At 50.7% G+C, this 17085-nt stretch overlaps 6 protein-coding genes across 6 annotated transcripts; 2 read left to right on the top strand and 4 right to left on the bottom strand.

Annotated features, from left to right (window-relative positions):
* Positions 1-99: 99 nt before the first annotated feature.
* On the top strand, positions 100-780 carry N7481_006632 (thioredoxin domain-containing protein; the record flags this gene model as incomplete). Its single annotated transcript, XM_057265851.1, has 1 exon — positions 100-780. One exon carries the CDS (start codon positions 100-102, stop codon positions 778-780), a length of 681 nt encoding a protein of 226 aa, XP_057123571.1.
* A 4376-nt stretch (positions 781-5156) lies between these two features.
* N7481_006631 (SMI1/KNR4 family protein) lies at positions 5157-6885 on the bottom strand (the record flags this gene model as incomplete). The annotated part of the gene is made up of 2 exons (XM_057265850.1): positions 5157-6762; positions 6875-6885. The coding sequence occupies 2 exons, from the start codon at positions 6883-6885 to the stop codon at positions 5157-5159; spliced, it is 1617 nt and encodes a 538-aa protein (XP_057123570.1).
* A 2821-nt stretch (positions 6886-9706) lies between these two features.
* N7481_006630 (uncharacterized protein) lies at positions 9707-11146 on the bottom strand (the record flags this gene model as incomplete). The annotated part of the gene is made up of 1 exon (XM_057265849.1): positions 9707-11146. One exon carries the CDS (start codon positions 11144-11146, stop codon positions 9707-9709), a length of 1440 nt encoding a protein of 479 aa, XP_057123569.1.
* Positions 11147-11846: 700 nt separating this feature from the next.
* N7481_006629 (SCF ubiquitin ligase complex subunit HRT1) lies at positions 11847-12416 on the top strand (the record flags this gene model as incomplete). Its single annotated transcript, XM_057265848.1, has 4 exons — positions 11847-11948; positions 12001-12079; positions 12177-12247; positions 12318-12416. 4 exons carry the CDS (start codon positions 11847-11849, stop codon positions 12414-12416), a joined length of 351 nt encoding a protein of 116 aa, XP_057123568.1.
* A 614-nt stretch (positions 12417-13030) lies between these two features.
* Positions 13031-13594, bottom strand: N7481_006628 (signal peptidase complex subunit 1; the record flags this gene model as incomplete). Its single annotated transcript, XM_057265847.1, has 3 exons — positions 13031-13231; positions 13381-13440; positions 13547-13594. 3 exons carry the CDS (start codon positions 13592-13594, stop codon positions 13031-13033), a joined length of 309 nt encoding a protein of 102 aa, XP_057123567.1.
* An 807-nt stretch (positions 13595-14401) lies between these two features.
* Positions 14402-15665, bottom strand: N7481_006627 (homoserine kinase; the record flags this gene model as incomplete). The annotated part of the gene is made up of 4 exons (XM_057265846.1): positions 14402-14746; positions 14817-14954; positions 15007-15116; positions 15245-15665. The coding sequence occupies 4 exons, from the start codon at positions 15663-15665 to the stop codon at positions 14402-14404; spliced, it is 1014 nt and encodes a 337-aa protein (XP_057123566.1).
* Positions 15666-17085: the final 1420 nt, after the last annotated feature.

Here is a 17085-nt window from a genome sequence, read left to right as displayed (position 1 = left end):
TCAAGGAGTCCCCCCCACCCTCAATGACTCCAATTGAGTAATCGACACCCACCTATATCCACAAATCCCTCACACACCTCCTCCAAGGGCACACTCAAAATGTCCGCCCACGCTACAACCGAATCCGACGACGAAGCCCTCTTCGCCGCACTGGAAAACGAAGAAGACACAGGCTACCGCGACCACCGCATCCAACAACTGAACGCCGAATACGCTTCGAAAAAGACAAACCGCGACGCCAAGAACGCCGCAACCGCCAACACCACAACCACCTACCCCTCCATCTCAGGCGACCAAGCCGTACTGGACTTCACAACGCGCAGCACGCGGTGTATCGTACACTTTGCCCACGACGACTTCGCCCGCTGCATGGTGATGGATGCGCGGTTATCAGAGCTTGCGGCGCGACACTATGAGGTTTCCTTTGCGCGAGTTGATGTGCGAAGCACGCCCTTTTTGTCGGAGAAATTGGGAATTCGCGTGTTGCCTTGTGTGATTGGGTTTAAGGATGGGGTTGGTGTTACGCGTGTTGTTGGCTTTGAGGGCCTTGGTGCTCGGGGGAATGATGCTGGGGAATCTTTTAGCGTGAAGGTTCTGGAGAAACGCTTGTTGGGCAAGGATGTTCTTCTTCAGGCGAAGTTCTCGGATGATGATAATGATGAGGATGAGGAGAGTGGGAGTGAAGAGGAGAAGGTTAGGAGGGGCCCGAGAGTCAAGAAGAACAAGACTATTCGCAGTGGGATGATTCGTGGGGATGACGACGATGATGATTGGGAATAAGGGACTATTGGAATGGGCGGTGGATCTGCCTGATATGTACATGAAAATTATATACCATGGGATATGATGGGCTAACGGTCAAAATGGCTCGTGAGAGGGTAAATAGACAAGGGTATGCATGGCTAGTGATTGAAACCTACTAGTAGGATTGGGGAGGACTTCTTTATGATACCACAGTGTGTATTTTATGATGAGATGAAAATGGACAGACTCAACCACCACGGCAAGAGGACAGTAGGCCAAGGCATCCTACGGGAAACAACATATCATGATAGACATGATAGTCTCGATATTCTGTGCGACGGCGACGGGAACCCGGGAAAGCCAGAGATCGCATAACCGGATAATTTGATGTACAACAATAACAGTACATGCTGACAGCCAGAAGAAAAGAAACCACCCCAACGGGGCTGAAACGTTTAACACCTCGTAGACGGCCACGCCTTATCCTTTCATTTTGACTCATCTAGACAGTAACAACACAACGGTAATGATCGCGTCCGATTAGCCGATGATCACCGGGGAAGTAATGGATTGGTCTATCGCCAGCATACACCTTTAATACATGCTGGAACTGAGGCCCAAGGCCCAGGGGGGGGTGTTGCTGTAGAAGACGCGGGCTTGTGACCAAGTTCTCGGATGCTTCAAGTCTTCGTCTTAGTGTATCGAGACCCGGGTCGTAGATGCCAATCGGTATAGGCGGGCTAGAATTGAAATGTGGCTCATTTGCATCATGTCGATTGGCCCTGACTCGAGGAATCCATGTGTCCACAAGTATATCACCAATTTAATCATCTCTAACACCATGCTCGAATGAACTTTGAGAATGATTGGCCATTATACCAATAAACTCCCGTGGAACCAGTGGAATCGATTCTTGTGGAAGCATCCACAAGTCCCGGCAACTGCCTCGTCTCACATCATCAAAGCTTGATGGCTCTATGATTTGGAATCCAGATCGTTGGGTGGGTTTCTTCAAGTACCCATTGTAAGTTCCTTGTGTAAGAACCTGGTCCTGGTCAAGCTTCATATTTTTCCCTCCATGGTTGAGTCCAGGTAGAAGTGCGCGATTTAGATGATGCCAGTGGAGCTGACCAAGTTAAGAGCAGACCCAACAAACCACCCTTTCGAACCTCGTCGCGTATCCATTTTAGAGGATATTAGTAACTGGTAGAGTTGCTTCATGTGTAAACCCCACTCACCAAGCAGATAATAGATTGAGAAAACTTGGGGTTTTCTGTGTCCGATATCAAGCACAATCTTCTCGTTCTTTGGTAGTTCGTTGAGTGGTTCGCGGCTCGTGATGTCCAGATGTTGTGTTGCCGACAAGTATCTTGGTTGGATAACAGCACTTTGGAGGTTCTTTTGGCCGACCTTACGTCCTTCACGGAGTGAGTTGAGCTGATCCGCTTGAGACACGAGATCTCACCGATGCTGGCGTATGCCAGCAGATTGCTGCCTCTAATTTCTCGTTGGAGCAAATTGATTCTGTGCTTGACAATCTCAACTGCAACCATAGGTAGAGAAAAGCCCGTCGGAATTTCGGCGATCGAGTCTCTTGTAATCTTCCAGCCTTTACGGCTGGTTACGTCTACCATCACCGGGACTGTTGCGGCATTCTCCGACCCGGCGGCGGATTCTTCAAAAAATGGACATTTCGTCCGATGAACTTCAGCTTTCTGGATGGATTGGATCAAGCTTCACGGAATTTGCAAATCTCCTCGCTGAGAATGTTCCGGGTTAGGTAGTAACCAACTTCCAAATGAATATTTCTGCTTGCGTTCAACTCGTTGTACATCTGCCGGCGCCACTTAACGAGTCATGGCTTGCGATTTGAGGCATTGGATTGGTGGGTAGGAATCGACCGAGTTGTAGATTGTCCGCAACAGTTCTTTCCATGCAGATGCATTTCAAAGGTCCCACGATGTTGACTTCGAGCGCGAACTCTCCAGTATCCGGGTTGTTCATGCCGGTTAACCCTGTATGGGGCTTTCCTGATTCGGGAAATGCCACCATTTCCAAAGCGTCAATCCGAGATGATATCCATGGGCTGGGTTGGCGCACCGAAGTGGATCAAATTTCGACCATTGAGAGTAGACTCTGTGAATTCTGTCTCCGCATATGGTTTCAGGCTGGCTCGAATATTCGGCTATTCGATGAACTGAGGGTCTCTAGGTAGCCCTCGAAGGGTTGGTCGTTTCGCCACGAATTGTTGAGTCGAGTTCTCTACTCTGCATGAGTAAAGATGGCCAATGAGAGTCATGGTCTCAACTTGGCTAAGTCCATAGATCGATGTTCACGCGCAGAATAAAGCCATGGCGGATACTTAGTGTTGATGTAGAGGGGAAGTTGTAGAGGAAGCAGGGATGCTGGAGGCATTTTCTCTTAAGAACGACCGTGCATCATCTTGAATGACCACTATAAAGATGGAAGGTACGACCGGGGAAGTTCGGCTATTGTGACTCGGATTTCCCGCATCGCTAATTAAAAATGTATGTAACTTGATATTAGATCTTTTCGTGATTTCCTTCAAAGGGCCTGGCAGTTGCCTCCCCATATTGTCCTCGCATCCAGCACTCTACGAAGATATCACTAGCCGTAAATATATGAAATTATTAGAGCTAAGGTGTGCCATAGTTTTTATCAGATCTCGTCATTCCAAACGAAACAGATTTACTAGCAAGTGGCTAGTATAATGATATGTGAGTCGTGTTTGAGCTTTTGTTCCCTTCGGCTTATATTTAGCATTGACTACACTTTAGAAGACACAAATATGAGAGAGGTTACGTGGAAATTGCGAATGACAAGCTGCGCAAACACGATTATATGGTATCAAAGGCCTGCTCCAGCCTAAGTCATGAAATGCTAGCGGTCTTTCTATCAAACTTCACAATCGATACATGGAGTGGTCAAGACGGCACTTTCCCACAGTAGGAACCGCTATGGCCTTCCATGGTTAATACTAATATGCCGATTCACTAGTGTCGAAGTCTAGGTGACCAATCTGGTTTCTGCGACAGCGGTAGTGGATCTCCTAGTTTACTTGGACTCATCGTTGGACAAACTACAGCGTTAGTCTGTTTCTTAATCGTCTTGGAATTGCAGAACTATTTGAAAGTTGATATAAAATAGGAAGTGTACTTGTATACCAAATACACGTTGTGATCCTCCTTCCTCTTCTTGTCACGGGCAATGTGTAAGATACCCACAGGGGCCATCTTGCGGTGGGTTAGAAGGTTGTTTGTGTTTTCGTTGCGATGACCTGATGGGGCTAGGTAGACAGTTTGGCTTTCATGCCGCATAGCCAAATTCTTGCCTCTGCTTTTTTTGACCATACTGTTCGTCTTTGGAACTCCTTCACTATGGTGTTTGACGCTGCGCGGTTTGCTTGGTCGCGTGGCTCGCTTAGTACAAAACATGTTATTAGTACTATTCGAAACCCGCAGATCTCACATACTAGCTCTATCAATCTTTGAATCTTTCAAAGCTGTTACCAGCTCATTTACAACACAGTGGACAGACCCTAGCCAAACAATCGACAAGCATAATCTAGTGTGCCATAAGACTTCGGGTTCAGGGCTTCGAATCTACAACTTGAAGCCCTCAAGGCTGGAAGATACGTCAAGTCTTCAAAGACGGCAACTATATAAGCCTGAGAGCACCGCAGGGGCAGTATGCAAGCCCTAATACTTAAAGACCCTATCGACAACTTGAACCCCAACCTCAACCCCCAGGCAACCTTCCAATAGATCTATAATACCAAGAAAATAAAAATGAACCAAAACTAAATAGAAACAAAACACACCAAATCAGAATGAATTGAGTCGATCCAAAAAGAAGACCTTGAACTAAAACTGCATCATGATAGAATTACAGGCAGATAATGTGTGGAACGGAGACCAGACAAGACGAGACAGAGACGAAGACAGAGGTAGACCGTGAGCAAAACCAGCCAGCACAAAAAACTTGCAAAAAGACAACAAGAGTTAAAAAAAAGACAAGAGCTCCCTAGAGTTACAACAATGCCAATGCAAGCCACACAAAACCAGGACAAGAGGCCGAGGAGGAGTAGGACCAGAGCAAAAGCAGAAAATGGAAAAGAATTCTATACACGAGAACGGAATGGGATGAAGAGGAAAGCAGAGGCAGAAAGAAAGAACAGTGTCACATAGATCCAAATCGTCATTGACGCCTTAAGTGTCCTAGGGGGGGGTGAATAGAATATGAGAAAGGTGGAGAGAAGAGGAAGAGAGAGAAAAGAGGAGCGCAGTTCTGAGTGTGCATGATATCTCAAGATGAAGAGCTGAGGAGGAGGGGGTTGAAGAAAAGTGGCAGAGAAGAGAACGTTTTCTTTCTTTTCTTTTCAGATCGTTTCTTTAAATGGCCACATTCTTCATTTCCCCCAGGACCTCCGAATCAGCAACATTCGATGAACCAGCCTCATCCTCGCCCTCCTTCTCCGCCTTCTCTGCCTCTGACTTGGCGCTCGACTCAGCGGCCTTGCCAGGGACGGGGAATCCCTCATTCTCCTTATTAGAAATTTGTGGGGTAGCCACCTCCATCAGATCCTCTGTTTGCTGCTGTGTTTGCTTCTCTTTACCATTTTCCTTTGGATCCTCCGAGATCGTCGGGCCGGACGTAGCGATGGGGCTAGAGGATTCCTCCGTCTCCGTAACACGGGCTAACGGGCTCGACACGCCGAATGGGGTCTTAGGACTTTGCGCAGGGCCACGGTTCGGGAAACGGTGCGGCGAACGACCACGCTCTTCAGCGCGCGTCGGGCTACCGTAGGGTGAATCCTTGGAAGCTGAGCCCTTGCCTGACGCATTTACGCCGAGACCGTTGGGACCACCACGTCGACGTGTTTGGCGACGGCCGTACTTCTGATCGGTCCTCCAGCGCAAGATCTCCAGGTATGGGGGTTCGACGTTCTGTGATTTGAATTCCTTCAATTTCAGCTCGTTGGTCTCCTCGTCCACCATTGTCTTCCCGCTGCAGAGATCGTCGGCGAAAACGGCCAGGAAGGCAGCCCAGGATCGGGCGACCACATATTTACAGTCGTAGTCGCGACCGAAAATGATGACCTGGCCCCATTTTCCGGCGGGTCCGGGCGCCAGGTCGATGGCGAGGTGGTTGCCGCCCCAGTCGCGGGCCAGGGGGATCCAGGCAGGGTGGGCGTAGGCCTTTTGCACGGCGCCCGGGGGTTGTGAGTCTTGGCGATCGAGGAGGTCGTTTCGCCACATTGTCGGCGGCTGTTGAGCTGCGGAGGAAGAGGGACCGGCGGCGGAGCTGGAGATGGGGGCATTGTGGACCTGGGCTGAGCTGAGATATTCCTCGTTGACGGTCTTCCAGTTGGTGCGCTCTTGCACGATCTCCTCGCAATCCAGAAGCATGCAGCTGAACAGGAGACCCGTGGGCAGACCGGGGCGCTCTTGACCGTCGTGAATCATGAGAGACTCACGCACTTCCAATGGTAGAGAGCAGTCAAGCTCGTGTTCTAATTCGTTAATGTCGTTCTGGGTGCATCCCTCGCCAAGCTGATCCAGCAATTCTTCATAATTGTGCTCGAGCCAGCGCTCAATCTTTCTCCAGGAGTGAGCGACGGGCGGAGGCGGAGGGGCACCGTCGTGGAAACTCTGCATTTGAATCTCGCCGGGGCCATCCTGGTCGTTTGATTTCCGTTGTTGCGATGTGAATGACCTCATGCCGGGAGAGTAAGGGCGGGCTGGAGACCCTCCGTCGGTCGGGGAACCGTCTAATTCGTTGGCTTGGACGGTTGTGATTCCCTTGGAGGAATCATCATCGTAAGGGCTCGACAGGTCGGGACGAGACTCGAGCGCGCTGGTAGCAATGGATGTGAGAGGTTCATGGCGACTTTGACTGAGGGGGACGTGTCGGCCGGTGCGGTAGGGGGAATCGTGGGAGGCATGACGGTCATAGGAGGTCATGGTATGCCAAAAGGAGCGCCATGCCGTACCGAAACTGGGAGACATGTTAGACGAAGAGCAGGAGGCGAGTGAATCATGGAGATGGGTGGTGGTGGTGGTGGTGGCCGGAGGGGGATAGGGACAGGGACGGGGACGGGAAGACATACGCATTCGCCATGGTGTCTGAAGAAAGAATTAAACAGCGGGAGCAGGGAGCATGACAGGACGAAGTGAAAGAGTAGGGAGTAGAGTCAAAGTAAAGGATGTGGTGAAGTCGAAGTAGTCGAGATAGAGAGATGTAGAGGTTGAGGAGGAGTGGAGAGCAAAAGGAAGGAGCCCGAGCATATTTTTGCAGTCGCAGTGTTAACTATGGGAGACTACACTACTGGGAGACTTCCCCGTGATTTGGGGACTACATCCCCCCCTGGCCGCATCCAGCTTGGGCATGCAGATCATGACGATATGCATACCAGTGTCTACTCTACAATCTACAATTCACAGACTTGCAGAACAGACTTACAGAGTACTGTACTTTCTTTATTCTGGAATTGTGGTGGGGGAATTCCGGGGCCAGCCAGCCATACTCGACGCATCGCATGGTACCTGTTTACACAACATCCCAATGCAGCCAGAGAGCAGCCAGCCAGCAGCCACTCAATCTTCCCTCCAAAGACAGCCTGTCATGACCTCAGACCGCAGACCTCAGCCACCAGCCACCAGCCCGTGGCGTCCAACCTGCTCTGCCGAATTAAACTTCATCAAGACCGAGACAAGATCGACGAGGATCGGATCTCCGGGGAGTTAGCATTGAGAGACTCAGAGGAAGCAGAGGGGACAACAACCACCTTGAGCACCCTGGCAAATCGAAACAGGGACAAAAGCTTGACTCGTTTCTACCGGGAAATCCCAGGAGAAACTTGAACTTGAAGGAGCAATCTGTAATCCACCAAGTTCCCAGTTTCCATTCAAGTTCCATTGATTTCTCCGATTGAAGAGATAAAATTAGCAGGGCCAGCCCACGGCCAGGCGGACAAAAGTGGAGAATGCAAGTGGCGTCGGACCAGATTAAGGGGTGGTGCTACGTACTTCCAGTCCATGCATGCGTACTGGGAGTTACACGCGGTAGTTGTGTTCTCCAGGTACACTCCAGGGCTCCCATATGGTACTATATTCATAGATGTACTACTACTAGTAGTATTAATTATTGAGTTGACTTGAAGACAGAATACTCGCTTGTACTCTCCTCTACTCTCCTCTGTATAGACCCTGACCGAAGTGTAATTAAGATCGGCACCGCCAACCTCCGGGCCCCATCCAACTTCTGATTTCGCATTTCATTCGAGCCCGGCAACCGTTGAGTGGCTACGAGGAGTGGCTAGTGCACCCCAATTACACAGGGCCCGGTTAAACAAAGTTTGAATTCGAACGGTGTGGCTGGCTCGCTTCAAGGCACTTGGCATACATAGTACTAGACATAGTAACTATTCTATGGAGTAGTGAGGGTATCGAACTACTAACTAGTACTAGTCACAGAACTTCCGGAAAATAAACCACTATATGGAGTATACCAACATACTAGTAGCTCACAATAATCCTAGTACTACCTAGTCAGTAAATATAACTAGTGGTGGGTTTTAAGTTCCAACGGTATCATCCATGGATCTTGCTCCTGAGTTCCCCCCCCGTCCCTTCAAGATAGACCAGGAAACTTGAACCTCAGGACTTCAAGTTCAAGGCACCGTGACCTGAGTGGTTGGAACTTGAGCACTTGAAGATCAAGGTCCCGCCTAAAAAGCTCCCAAATTCCACTACTACTAGTACAGACACATATATATGAATTTACAAGTGAGCTAAATACTACCAGCAGAGCCACAGTATTACCTATTGCGAGGTGAAAGAGTGTATTGCGGGCAAAGCCCAGTAGGAAAAAGAGATAGGGAGAGAAAATCCCAGTAGAGCGCACATAGAAAGAAAACGAAGCAAAGCATTCGTCTCCCCTCCCTATACACGACTCAACCGAAGACGAAGGGGAACGCAACAAATAATCACAGAATGAATGGACGAGTAACCAGGTCACTCTACTAGCGTAACAGAAGCAGAAGGAGAAGCAGAAGCAAGAACGAAGCCTTAACAGAAAACCAGCGACAGCAGTGAAGATGACATGAATAGCCACAGCCATAGCCATCACCGAGTCGATCCGATCTCAACCAACTACCCAGACACAAAAGATGCGTGGAAATAATCAAATCAAATCAAATCAAATCCAGTTCCATACAATCCAATCCAATCCGATTCAGAACCGAACCGAACCGACCGAACCGACTGAACCGACTGAACCATAGCGACTCCAAACGATGCAAAAAGAACGACCTGAAACCAGCAGAGCGCTCAGCAGAGCGCGTGATAGAGACCGCATCAATGTACCGAACCGAAGTGAAATGCTCCCGGTATCGCGAAACACCAAACCAAGTACCCTCATAAAGAACGTAACAACAATAAACGGGTGATTCAATTCATGAGAAAGAGAAGACAAAGGGAGAAATAGGAAGTAGGAGGGGCATCGTGAGACCTAAGTCACAAAACAGAACCCGGACCCAGTCCGGGCGTGCTCGAGACCGGCCGAAAACGCGAAGACGATCGTGAAGGATATTGAGACATGGAAGGAAAGCGGGCGGGCCGCGGGAGAATTTGATCGTTGATCATTGTATGGTTAAGGTGTGTGAAGAGGCAATGAGGGGTAGGTAGAAAGAAAGACGGTGCAAGGAAATAGAAAGCGAAGGCGAAGGCGAAAGCGGAAGCAGAGAGGAGAGAAAATCATGTAATAAGAAGATCAAACACAGATAGAGAACGGTAGATAGCGGGGTAGATAGATAACACAAGCATAAGCTGCCACGCAAAAGAGCATGGGGAAACGAAATTGGACGTTGAGTTCCCTTTGCGACCTAGCTCCTGGAGAGGGGAAAAACGCATTCCCCTTTAAATTGAACGAATCGATCGAATTAAGCCGCAAAAGGGCTCTGCATCCCACCGGATGGTATCCCAGGACCACCGATCTTCAACACACGGCGGAGATCATCCTCGATCTGCTTCGTCTCCATGGACTTGGTAGGCGAAGGTGAATGGGTAGGCATAGGAAATGCGGCATTGGTGTACTGCGGCTGAGGCGAAACGTAGTTTGCGTGCTGCGGGGCCGACGCATTGTAGTAATGTCCAGACGGAGCTGGCGAGGAGCCGGTTGAGTTATGCGGGAGCTCACGGCGTAGCGGCGAGTTCGTGTTGCGGATGTGTGGCTGCGAGCCATTCAGATGGTGTCCATAGGAGTAGTTGCCTGGCATCGGTGGGGGTTGCGAAGGGCCGTGAGACATGGTAGATGGAGGGCCGGAGGTAGTTCGCATCGGTGTTGCGTAATGAGGAACATTGGCGCTGGTGTGGGGTCGGGGCCCAGGGCTTTGTCTCTCGTGCGGAGGAGAGAGCGACGAAGGTGGCTTCTGTGGTCTCGGGTTGAGCAGCAGGTGTTTCAGCTCCTCAGTCTTCAGCCGGCGTTGATCTTCCATGGTGTGCAATGAAGGTTGTGACTGCGTATGGGAGGGGGAACTGGATGCGCGCAGTGCATTCATTCGGTCTTGGTAGGACGGGGCAAATGATGGGCCAATTTGCGAACGCTCGGGTGATCCCATCTCAAAAGCGAAAATGCCGCCACGGGTGTTGTTGTTGTTGCCAGGGAGAACCTTGGAGTCAGTCTGCGGGGAACGCAAGCGGGCTGCCGCCGCCTCCGGGCTAGCGAGTGGGTTTGAGTCGGGGTTTCGTGCTCGTTTGGCGGCTTCAAAGAGGAAATCAATAGGCGAAGGTTTGTGTTGGGCCGCAGGTTGGGACTGAGTCTGGGGTTGCGATTGCTGTTGCGGCTGGGGGCGAGTAGCGCGGGGTTTCGAAGGAGTGGTCTCCGAGACTGGCTCGTTCTCTTCGCTATCGGTCTCAAGGGTGGTTGGGAGATCAGATTCGGGATTAGACTTGGAAAAGAAGCTCGGCATCGGCAGAGCCGACGGGGCGGGGGATGCGTGAAAGGTTGGGCCAGCGTAGGCGGCATCTTTAGCGGGGGTATTGCTCGGCTGGGATCCCTGGCGTTGATGGCCATTTCCACCATTAGGCGCAGGTGAAGCGCGATTGCCGTTGGGTAGTTTCTTCACCGAGCGTGGCGGCTGCTTCTTCTTGGAGTGCATATTGGCGGACGAATCGGTCGCGACACCCGGGCTGATATTCCGTGGGGGCGATGAGGGCGGAGTGTTTAACATGGCAACCTTCTGAGCATGGGAAGTGGTACTTGTGTTTGTGTTTGTATTTTTCTTGGAAGATCGTCGGTTGGCGTTGTTGTTATTGTGGTGAATGGGATTGCCGTTGCGAGGGCCCTTGGGCGTAGGAGGGTGAGGAGATTGGGTCGACATGGCGACGGGTGGCTTAAAAAATAGGCAGCCGATAGAACAGGAGAAGGAAAGGGAAGCAGAATTCAGCGCTTAAGCGACAAAGCGGCAAGTGAAGGATCAAGGATCAAGAAATCAAGGAAACCAGTCCAAGATTTACTGCTCAGCAGCTGTCGACAATATTAGAGATTCTAACACCGGAAACGGCGAGAAACAAGCGGGTATGCACGAAGTGGAGATCTGCGAAACGAACGCGCACAAAGAGAATGCCTTCTAAAGGGCGAGAATTAAGAAAGGCGAGACATGAAGGGGGGAGAGTAAAGGGTTGAAATAGGTGAAGCGAAGTGAAGTGAGAGGGATAGGTGGAAGGGAGGAGGAGAGGAGAGAGTCATAGGAAGGTGACGGAGTCCTTCGGCGGGGAGGAATGACTAAGAAAGGCCGCCACCAGCAAAACAGGCAATAAGCACTGAGTGGTGAGTGGGGGACCTCCAAGTACGAACATTACATTACATTCACTCTGTACTCTGCCTCTGCCTATCTCTGTCTCCAAGGTTACCCATTAGGCAGTCGCCGTTTGTTCTTTCGCTGTCACCTTCACTCTAGGGTTGTCTCTCCCCGAGGGTCCTCCACCCAATCTTCACCTCTCCCCATTTCCCATCCTCAACCTTAACCGCCACGAACATCACCCCAACCCGATACACCTCCGAATCACAGACCCGATACCATGGCGGACGTGGAGATGAAGGATTCTGCCGCGAGCTCCTCCAAGGGCAAGGCCGTTGCCAAGGGCTCTGACAGCGATAAGAAGAAGTTCGAGGTTAAGAAGGTTAGCTTCCCCGTGAGCAGGAGAGGAGCTGCAGAGGCTAACATCATCTCAGTGGAACGCCGTCGCCCTTTGGGCCTGGGACATCGTCGTCGACAACTGCGCCATCTGCCGAAACCACATTATGGACTTGTGTACGTGCACCCGCTCTCAGCCTCAGCCTCAGCTTCAGCTTGAGCTGGAGCTGGAGCTATCTATCTCTTTCAACCCACAACTAACGCAGCGCAACAGGTATCGAATGCCAAGCCAACCAAGGCTCATCAACAACGGAAGAGTGCACCGTGGCCTGGGGTATCTGCAATGTGAGTAAACTAGTACTCCCATATCTTCAACACTTGATAGACCAACTCTAACAATCCCATCCCATCACAGCACGCATTCCACTTCCACTGCATCTCAAGATGGCTAAAGACCCGCCAAGTCTGCCCACTGGATAACCGGGACTGGGAATTCCAGAAATACGGACGGTAAAGCGCTGGACGCTGCGGCTTATTTTCGAGACGGAGAGGGCACTCGAGCAGCCGAGTCTGGTCTGGTCTGTTCTGGTCTGGTCTGGTCTGTTCTGGTCTGGTCTGGCCTGGTCTGGTCTGGTCTGGTCTGGTCTGGTCTGCTTGGATCAAGCCCAGCTCTTATCTTCCTTGTAGGACTGCTAGCTGTCGGGTCGGACTGCTGCCCATTTGCTTTGCTTCTTACCTACCCTACCCTACCTTATGGTGATGACCGGCCATTCACAATTGCGTGCAATCGCTACACTCCGTTCTCAACGAGACAAAGGATATGATTTACAACTGGCGTTCTGGGACTTGACTTGGGCCCCCATTTCACTTCACTTCACTTACGAGGCGAGACATTCAACGAGATAATGCTAGCCCGATAGAAATGAATTCTTGAAAAGTAACATCACTCTTTGGAGCGTAGTTATGCAGTATGCTGTAGTGCAGTGTCGTGTAATAAAATCCCACATCCAATCCAGTATTCCTCCTTTTTAAGACAGAGCAAGCCAGAGCAGAGCAGGAGTCTCTCCAACACAATGCAATCCGATATCCCTCCAAAGTACCTACAGTACTCGTACATACCATACCCCCTCAATGAACCTTAACCCCATCAACCAAAACCCTCGGCCCACCCTTCAAATTCCCACCGGGAGCCAACCACTTCTCCGGATTCCGATTAAACCAAGGCCAAGCGGGGATAACGACTAAACCGGTGAAAATCGTACCGCCCAGTCCAATCCATAGCGTTAGGTGGATGTCCTTGTAGATGTATCCGACGACGAAGCTGATAGCCTAGGCGGAAGTATTTGAGTTAGTATATGGTGCAGGTCGGATCGGACAAGTATGATAGAACGGAGGGAATAGTGCAGTGCAGTGCGGCGAAGCGAAGTAATGAATGGCCAGGGTAGGGTAGGGCTGCGAAATATCACGTCGTAACATACTCCGAAAATAACCAGTAGGGCTGTGCTGAGAATTTCTGCTAGACGTTGACCGTGGAAGTCCTGTTGTTTGTTAGTTAGCGGGACTGTGGTGTGATGCGATGGGATGCGCCGCCGCTAATCTGAGCTAAGCTAAGCTAAGCGGGGTTGAGCGGAGCTGGAAACGCACGATCTGGCCTTCAAAGGCATCTTGTAGAGGGGCTAGTATTTCGTCCATGGTTCGTTTGGGAGGTGGATTGGATTTGTTGATCGTCGCGAAGCCAGGGCAGTTCGAGGCTGGGCCTAGCGGAGGGCGGAAGCGGATCGGGGCCAATCCAAGGGCGGAGAGAGCTTATCGCAATGTTGTCATTTGCCTATTTCTTCCGCCCTCAACTTAGTAGGGTAGGAGAGGACTACCACCATTTTTGGCGATTCATTTACTATTCGTCTGAAGATATACTAGCAATTCAGTCGAGTGTATATTTACTGATACTGGATTGAATACTCATACTAATAATAATACTAAATTTGGAGGACATAAGTGTATACGTAATGGCTCATGATTCATCTATATTCTAACTATTTTATACTCCTCCTCAACAAGTTACCAATACCACAATGCAATGTCAAGTGCTTTCCACATGGAGCACTACTTCCAAGCCCGAGTTCGTTTCAATTCAAGTCCCGGCCCCCCAAATATATATATACCTCCCATGTCTCAGCTGCATGCATACTGCAGTGCATCCACGTAGGAAGGAAAAAAAGCAGCGGTGAAGAAAACCCCGACACGGGCCTCCACTAATAAAGAAAGCCGGACTGAAACCGGATCCAGTACCTATGCGAGTCCATCCTGAAACAAAACCAGGTCGGGAGAAAGCGATTGGTGCGCTGAAGGGTTCGCGCCCGTCATGGGGTCCAGTCCAGTTCACCCGGAGGTTCGAAGTTGGTCGTGAGAAAACTAGGAAGAGGAAGAGGGGGGGCGAGAATGACGCAGTGTAGCGCAGTGCAGTGCAGTAGACAGGGAAAATGTAAAGCAAATGCAGACTTAAACAGGGGTCACGGTGGTTCCCTCCTGCGCGGGCTCAAGCAGCTTCCATTGGCAGGTAATATTGTTTGTAGCGAACCGTGCGATGATGCGGTCAGCGATCTCGGTGAAGCGATCCGTTGCGAGGGCGAGGATGGTCGGACCAGCGCCAGACAGACAGATACCCAGCAGACCGGGCTGAGTAGCGGGCGTCATTGATTGGAGAACCTCGGTCAGACCGGGGATCAAGCCTTTGCGGTAGGGCTGGTGGACTTTATCCTGCATGGCGAGGAAAATCATTTCAGGGTCTGGTGGGGATGTTCCCAGGGCGGCGGGGAGTAGGGCCGCGCGTTGGAGGTTGAAGACCTGCCAGGGTATAGGGTGAGTAGGTGTCATATGTGAGAAAGAGAAATTGGGAGGAGGGGCATCGACATACCACATCGGCTCGGCTGTACTGCTGAGGCAGAACGTTACGGGCATCGGCGGTGGGCACGACAAAGTCCGGGATAATGGCAATGGCCTTGATTTCGGGGGCCCAGTCGAACTTTCTGTAGTGGCCGATTCCCAGAGGCGGCTCGGGGGGGCTTCATGCCAGTGTCGATGCCGCCGGCGGGAGAGGGCAGGACCTCACTGAGAGGGATCTCTTTTCGGGCAACATCCTCGGGCTTCAGCTCGTTCAGATAGGTACCCACAAAACCTCCGAACAACGAGGCGGCCACGTTATCGGGGTGTCGCTCTGCAGAATGCGTTAGTTTGATGCAATATGGGGCCATGCGTGCGGGTGGGTGGATGGGTATATTCGAGGAATTTCATGACGGCTTGCGTTGTAGGTTCGCCGCGGGGACGAGGAAGGGGCAGACGTACCAATCATCAAACAGTAGTCTAGCAAACGTTCCTTGCTTAAACCCAGCTTGCCGACCTCATTGCCCAGCATGACACCGGCGACAACAGCCGTACCAGACGATCCCAGGCCGCGACTCAGTGGGATGGGGTTGACGATGTGAACCTTGGTCTCGACGGGGAAGGCGCGCTGATTGTGGCATCGCAGAACATAGAGGGCGACGCGGGTGATGAGGTTGACCTCGGGGTCAAGGGAGATGGACTCGGTGCTCTTGCTTTGGTCCTCGTAGGTGATCGCGCAGTTCAATGGCAGCTCGGAGGAGGGCTTGGAGTCATCGATGGTGACGCGCAGTTCGAGGTGGAGGGAGAGGGCCAGGCCGATGACATCGAAGCCGGGGCCAATGTTGGCAGAGGAGCAAGGGACTCGAATGGCGAAGGATGACATGGTGGATTGGGCCTCTAGAGAAGACCAACTGACCAAGTGACCAAGTAGAGAAGGAACTTGAAACTTGAAGTGGGATGGGATGACTCGATGCGGGAGGATCTCGGAGATCTTGGCGCACACCAAAAAAATCACTTCCGACACCGGGGAATAGTGGAGGACTAGTGGATTACATTGATCTATTCCATTTTAATACTTAGGTACATATAACCTAGATGGTAATATTCATATTAATTATTATTTGATTTTATTTTATTTTATTTTGAGTTTGACTGGGATCTGTCTGCACATGCATGTCACTAGCCCTTAGGGCAGATGTATGAGATGTCATAGGCATGGCCATGGTCATGGGAGATGCCAGTGCCCAGTGTCGTTGTAAGGACAAATCAGAGGGAGTGCATTAAAACCACACTAGAATTGTGGCCCGTTTGAAACTAAGACTGCCGACACGACTCGGTAATAAATGCCTCATGCCTCATGGCTGCCAGTGGGTGATGCCTGAGGAAAGTAAGTTTAACTTTGACCGGTGAACGCCGGCAGACTTTTATACAGCAGACTTTACAGTGGCAGTCCAGGATATACCGGAGAGTATCTACGAGTGCACGGCAATATTCAATTCAATTACATTCAAGTTCTCTTATTATTCTATTCTATTATTTTATTCTTAATTATCTATTTCTATTGAACAATTCCTCCTACTCCTTATTTACTTGTATCATCCATCTAATTAAAGTGGAACCCGCAAGCATCACCCGCTAGTCCATTTTCTGTTTTCCACTTCGCATCTCGCCACAACCTCCTCTCTTTCTTGACCCGCCGCTTTTTCTCTCCCTTTATTTTCCTCCTTTCTTCTAACACACACTCTGCCCCACGATATTCCCCGTGGTGACTCTTTTCTGTTACAAAACCTCTCTCCCAACTACGAGATCTCCCTGCCACTCTTCTCCGTGAAGATTCTGCAGGCCTTTCCTCTCTGCGACTAGCTCGCCTCACTCTCAACTCAGCAGCCCTGGAGCAAACGCGCTCCCCTCCGTCTCATCTATTCAAGTTGGCGGGACTTCGCTACTCTCAGTCATCTCTCCCCAACCCTCTTGCAGGCCCCAAGTTCCGGGTCTTCTGCGGGGGCGACACCAGACCCCCCCTAACTGTGCCTACTCCCACTCTCAAAACTGTGGCAGCCAGACGTGTGTCGGTAACTTCAGACCCTCGTGAAGGGTCTGATTCGTGGATGGAGGGCCGTCGACCATAATCGTCCCTCTTTTGCCGGCTTGCGTCTGCAGATGTCGTGCTGCTGCCAGTAAGCATTTGACCATATCATTTCTTCTACACCAGGAATTTCCCGCGGGACAACTCCAAATCAAAAACTCCAAACAACCAAACCAAAAAAAAAGTCTGCTTCCAGCTAATCTGGCGCTTTTCCAAT

Source organism: Penicillium waksmanii (genome assembly GCF_028829765.1).
Source record: "Penicillium waksmanii strain IBT 27052 chromosome Unknown utg000005l:1.0-5232799.0:1.0-5237142.0, whole genome shotgun sequence".
Lineage (NCBI taxonomy): Eukaryota > Fungi > Ascomycota > Eurotiomycetes > Eurotiales > Aspergillaceae > Penicillium > Penicillium waksmanii.
This window is presented reverse-complemented; position numbering and strand designations above follow the sequence as displayed.